A 5,817-nucleotide genomic window follows, 5' to 3' on the forward strand; every position below is an offset into this window, starting at 1 on the left:
GAAATCATCCATCACAAATTTGGCGGGCAATCCTGGATGGGCGAGATATCATGGTGCAGGGACTTGTGAGAAGAATTGGAAACGGTGAAACCACGGACATCTGGCACGATAATTGGCTACCTCGCACACACATGAAGCGACCATTAACATCTCTGGTCCAACACCCACCTCACAAAGTGTCTGAACTTATAAACAACACCACTTGCTCTTGGAATGAACAACTGGTCCGGGCAACATTCATTCCAATCGATGCGGAAACTATTTTGCAGATTCCTCTCTGCACTAGACAAATTGAGGATTTTTGGGCATGGAGCGAGAACAGACGGGGCATTTTCTCGGTTAGAACTGCTTACCACATGATCCACCAGAAGAAACTAAGCAAAGAAGCTTGGTTATATGAGCAAGGGGGGTCGTCTCATTCACAAGCTGATAGTGAGATCTGGACCAAGCTATGGGGGTTTAATGTACCATCGAAGCTTAAGATTTTCCTATGGAGATTTGCGAAGAACACCACTCCAACCGCGACACTCTTGCATCATCGGAACATGGCGGATACGCCAGCGTGCGTCCTTTGCGGAGGGGAAGACACTTGGAGACACGCTTTGCTAAACTGCACTGTATCCCGGAGTACTTGGGCTTTGTCATCTGAACATATCATCGATGCACTGAGTAGGAACGAAGAAGGTGACACGGAGAGGTGGCTCTCTGCCATGCACCAGGCGCTATCCCATGAGAACTTCACTACTCTCGTGGTAACACTCTGGGCTTTGTGGGGAGCCCGCCGAAAGGCGATCCACGAGCAAATATACCAAAGTCCCTTTCAAGTACATGCGTTTATTCAGTCTTATATGAGGGAACTTGAAGCTATCAAATCTGTTAATCTGAGGCAGGGTGGCAATCCTACTCCTCGTCCGACGAGCTGGATTCCTCCACCATCAGGGCGGATAAAACTGAATGTAGATGCTGCTGTGGGGAGGGGAAGGAGACACGGTTCCGTAGCTGCAATATCAAGAGACTCTGCTGGCCTTTTTTTGGGAGCATCGGCTGTGGTTTTTGAAGGCATTTCCGATCCGGCCACTCTTGAATGCATGGCGAGCAGGGAGGCGTTGGCCCTTGCGGATGATCTGCATGTCTCAACTATACAAGTGGCGTCCGACTCGAAGGTGGTGGTCGAGGACATCCGAGACAACAATCCAACGGCATATGGTGCGATCATACATGAAATAATAAAGCATAGATCAAATTTCCTTTTGTGTAATTTTTGCCACGAATTTAGGAGCTCGAATATCGAGGCTCACAAGCTCGCGAAGCATGCTTTATCCCTTCCGGCTGGCCGACATGTTTGGTTGGGACAGCCGGACGGACTCTCTTTCGTCCATGTAAACATTGTGACGTTGTAATAAAAGCTTCGGAGTTTGCCTAAAAAAAAAAAACGCAACCAACCAACCAGAGCCGAGGAACACCCACGCCACGGATCGCTCCCCACGATCCGCGTGCCTCAGCTGAAACCAAATCCTCACCATCCACGCCTCGCAGATCCAACGCTCGAAACTCCCCTCCCCTCCCCTCCCGAAACATAGAGCGCGGAAAATTCCCCGGACTCGCGCCCACCTGCCGTCTCCCCTCCTTAAAACGGCCCCCGAATCCCTCCTTGTTCCTCATTCCACTTCCACTCCCAAATCTCCCGAGCAATCCTCTCTCCGCGCCCACGAAGCAAGCTCTCCACTCCCGATGGCCCGTACGAAGCAGACGGCGAGGAAGTCCACCGGCGGCAAGGCGCCGCGGAAGCAGCTGGCGACCAAGGCGGCGCGCAAGTCCGCCCCGGCCACCGGCGGCGTCAAGAAGCCCCACCGCTTCCGCCCCGGCACCGTCGCGCTCCGTGAGATCCGCAAGTACCAGAAGAGCACCGAGCTGCTCATCCGCAAGCTCCCCTTCCAGCGCCTGGTGCGGGAGATCGCGCAGGACTTCAAGACCGACCTCCGCTTCCAGAGCTCCGCCGTCTCCGCGCTGCAGGAGGCCGCCGAGGCCTACCTCGTGGGGCTCTTCGAGGACACCAACCTCTGCGCCATCCACGCCAAGCGCGTCACCATCATGCCCAAGGACATCCAGCTCGCCCGCCGCATCCGTGGCGAGAGGGCCTAGGCTGCTTCCTAGAATCTGGTCTCGAGGTGTAGAGATGCGTTAGTTTCTTCTTAGCCCGTGTCTGTGGTAGTAAGGTTCCTTGATGGTTGTGTTATGGTGTGATGTATGTGATGGTACCATCTTGTTATCATCATCAATGAGAAGTTAGCAATCTGATTTTAAACATGCCTGCTTGTTTGTCTGATCTCAGTAAACGTTTTGGTTTGTCGATAGATTTATCCCTCAACGTTTGGTGGCAGCATTTGCTGGCAAAGGTGCCGCTGGATCTGATGAACATGAGGTTCATATGCCCCAGTTCAGTTCGGCCTGCCCCTGCTCACATTGCACTATAATTCGACTCTTGCTGTCTAATGCCCTTGCTCTCTCAATTCCCCCTTTTCCCCTTCTTGCATGGAAAGGAACATAGTGGATTTGATGGTTACTCTCTTCTTTTGCTACAATCGTGTGCTTTTGAATGCCAATCTATTTGAATGTTAAGTTTCAAATGTTCTGTCCATTTATCGCTGGAGGTTGTCCCATAAACAAGTGTAGGGATCAGTACCTTTTTTGGCGTGTATCCATGGAAGATAGTATGAAATTCTGGCTGTTCTAAGAGCACTAACTGGTTTTGCAATGTCATGTGATGTTTTCTTTACTGATTCCTGTATTTGTGGGTTTTGGACTCCAAATGGAATGGGAAATATCTGCACTCTGTTGAAGGATTAATAAACTTTGTGGCTCGACACTGTACTTTAAATATAATTTTGAATCTGAGATAGCTGTAATCAGTGTAGTTGTGTCTTGTAATAGGCATTTGTTAGTAGTACTAGCATATAAAAAAAAAATCAACTATAGCATCTTATATAGTGTGACGCCCGGATAATTAAGCTACAGTAATCCCCTGCTAATGATGCCACGTCACCTCCGTTACTGTTGCTGATCTTTCGTTAGTTCAAAACCGGTCCAAAAATCAAATTCAAAATATGACAGACAACGAAATTTTTCAAAATATTAAAACTAAAATGTTCTGGATGTGACACATAATCCCTAGGTAATGTTGGTGGAGAAACCACATTTTTATTAAATAATTCAATGCACTAATGTAGTTAAAACAGTAGCTAAAACATTTAATTAAATGCCTTTTATAATTTATAATTTTTTTAAACATTTTATTTAGGGGCCAAACTTTTAAGGCGGTGAGTTATTTAGAGGCATTAATTTAGGAACTATTGTCCTATTTTACAAAACTAAAGAAACTAAAAGTAAAATAAAACAGAATAAAAGGAAATAGGAAAAAGAAAAGAAAAACAAACAAGAAAAATAAGAAAAGGAGAAAAGCAAACCCCCCTCTTACTGGGCTTCGGCCCAGCTGGCCACCGGGCCAACCAGGCCGGCCCAGCCGCCCCCTGCTAACCCCCCACCCGACCGAACCCTAGAGCCCAACCCCCACTCTCCCCCCGCACGATCCCCTCGACCCCCACCTCTCCTCTCTGCCCCCCCGATCGGATCTGGATCGGGGCGGTTGGCCTCGACGCCGGCGACGCCCTCCCCGTTGCCCCCTCTGCACCTCGGCAGCCCCGAGCCGGCCCCGACGCCCGTCCGCAACGCCCCACCTCCTCCTCCCCGTTCTGGATCTGGCCGCCCCGGTCACCCTGACGCCGTCGCCCCGGAGCTGCCACGCCGTCGCCGACCACCGCCACCCGCTGGACCGATGCCACCTCGCCGGACGCCTCCCCACCTCTCCCTCGAGCCGACTTCATCGCGTCTCGCCGCCTCGGACCGCCGTCGCCACTGCCTCGCCGGAACGCTTCCTCATCGGAGCTGCCCCGCCGTCGTCTCCGCCCTCCTCCTCAACCCCCACTGCCCCATCCCCTACGCTCCCTCGGTGAGGCCCCCGGCCTCCTCTTCTCTCCCCGTCACCGTCGACCGTCCCGTTGCACCGTCTGGATCGCCGAACGCCACCACGACCACCGCACCGCACCGCCTACCCCCTCCTCGCGCTCGCTCGCGCCCCTCACGCACCCATGGTCGTGCGCGCTCGCGCCGACCGCAGCCGTTGCGGCTCCCCTGCCGCCCTGCCCTGTAGCCGCCTCCACCGCCCCTCGTGCGACCCCGCCGTCCACTGCTGTAGTCCGGCACTCGGCCGGCCTCGCCGTTGCCTTTCCCGGCCAGCCTCGCCGTGGCCCCGGTCGTCGCCCGACGCGGCTCCCGTCGGTGGCCGCTCGGCCCTCGCCTGGTCGGGCATCGCCAGCGCCCGTAACCCATGCGCCTGCTAAGGCCCCCTGGGCCAATGACGGGGGGGGGGGGGTCCTAGCCCCCTGAACGTTTTAAAAAAAGATAGATAAAAAAATTAATAATTAAATTAATTAAATTAATTAACCTAAATATCTAATTAAACTAACTAATCTGTTAGTTAGGGCAATGTGTCAATGACAGATGGGACCCACACGTCAGCTTGACCCAGTCAACACCTCTGTTGACTGATGACGTCATGCTGATGTCATGCTGATGCAGTAATGCCATTTTCGGATTAAATTAATAATAATAATTTATAAATTGATTTAAATCTTTAAAAATGAATATAAAATAATCTGTAACTCGGATGGAAAAACTTTGTACATGAAAGTTGCTCAGAACGACGAGACGAATCCGAATACGTAGCCCGTTCGTCCACCACACATCCCTAGCATAGCGAACATGCAACTTTCCCCCTCCGGTTCATCTGTCCGAAAACGCGAAACACCGGGGATACTTTCCCGGATGTTTCCCCCCTTCGTCGGTATCACCTCCTACCGCGTTAGGGCATACCTGGCACCGCGTTTTGCCTCATTTTGTTTTGTGATGCTTTGTTTGCTCCGTATTTACTGTTTCTTCCCCCTCTCCTTCTCCGGTAGACTACGAGACCGACGCTGCTGCTGCCTAGTTCGACTACGGAGTTGACGACCCCTCCTTCTTGCCAGAGCAACCAGGCAAGCCCCCCCTTGATCACCAGATATCGCCTATTCTTCTCTATACTGCTTGCATTAGAGTAGTGTAGCATGTTACTGCTTTTGGTTAACCCTATTTTGTTGCATAGCCTCTCATTGTTGCTACAGTTGTTACCCTTACCTGCTATCCTACTGCTTAGAATAGGATGCTAGTTTTTCCATCAGTGGCCCTACATTCTTGTCCGTCTGCCATGCTATATTACTGGGCCGTGATCACTGCGGGAGGTGATCATGGGTATATACTTTATACTTTATACATGATACAGGTGGTGACTAAAGTCGGGTCGGCTCGAGGAGTACCCGCAAGTGATTCTGATGAGGGGGATGAAAGGACAGGTGGCTCCATCCCGGTAGAGGTGGGCCTGGGTTCCTGACGGCCCCCGACTGTTACTTTGTGGCGGAGCGACAGGGCAGGTTGAGACCACCTAGGAGAGAGGTGGGCCTGGCCCTGGTCGGCGTTCGCGGATACTTAACACGCTTAACGAGATCTTGGTATTTGATCTGAGTCTGGCCATTTGGTCTATACGCACTAACCAACTACGCGGGAACAGTTATGGGCACTCGACATCGTGGTATCAGCCGAAGCTCTTCTTGACGTCAGCGACGGAGCGGCGCGCGCCGGATTGGACTGGAACGCCTGCTAGGCTAGGTCTGCTTCCGGCCGCGTACGCAACGTGCATGTGTGCAATGGGCGATGGGCCCAGACCCC

General features: G+C 52.1%; 1 protein-coding gene across 1 annotated transcript; it reads left to right on the forward strand.

The window, feature by feature from the left end:
- Nucleotides 1-1,651: 1,651 nt before the first annotated feature.
- Nucleotides 1,652-2,305, forward strand: LOC109738285 (histone H3.2). Its single transcript, XM_020297382.3, has one exon. The coding sequence runs from the start codon at nucleotides 1,732-1,734 to the stop codon at nucleotides 2,140-2,142; it is 411 nt and encodes a 136-aa protein (XP_020152971.1). The 5' UTR covers nucleotides 1,652-1,731; the 3' UTR covers nucleotides 2,143-2,305.
- The last annotated feature ends 3,512 nt before the right edge of the window (nucleotides 2,306-5,817 follow it).

This window comes from Aegilops tauschii, chromosome 1 (assembly GCF_002575655.3).
Source record: "Aegilops tauschii subsp. strangulata cultivar AL8/78 chromosome 1, Aet v6.0, whole genome shotgun sequence".
Classification (NCBI taxonomy): Eukaryota; Viridiplantae; Streptophyta; class Magnoliopsida; order Poales; family Poaceae; genus Aegilops; species Aegilops tauschii.

Excerpts from the sequence above, each read along its gene's own strand:
- LOC109738285 (XM_020297382.3), top strand. The coding sequence starts at position 1,732 with ATGGCCCGTACGAAGCAGACGGCGAGGAAGTCCACCGGCGGCAAGGCG.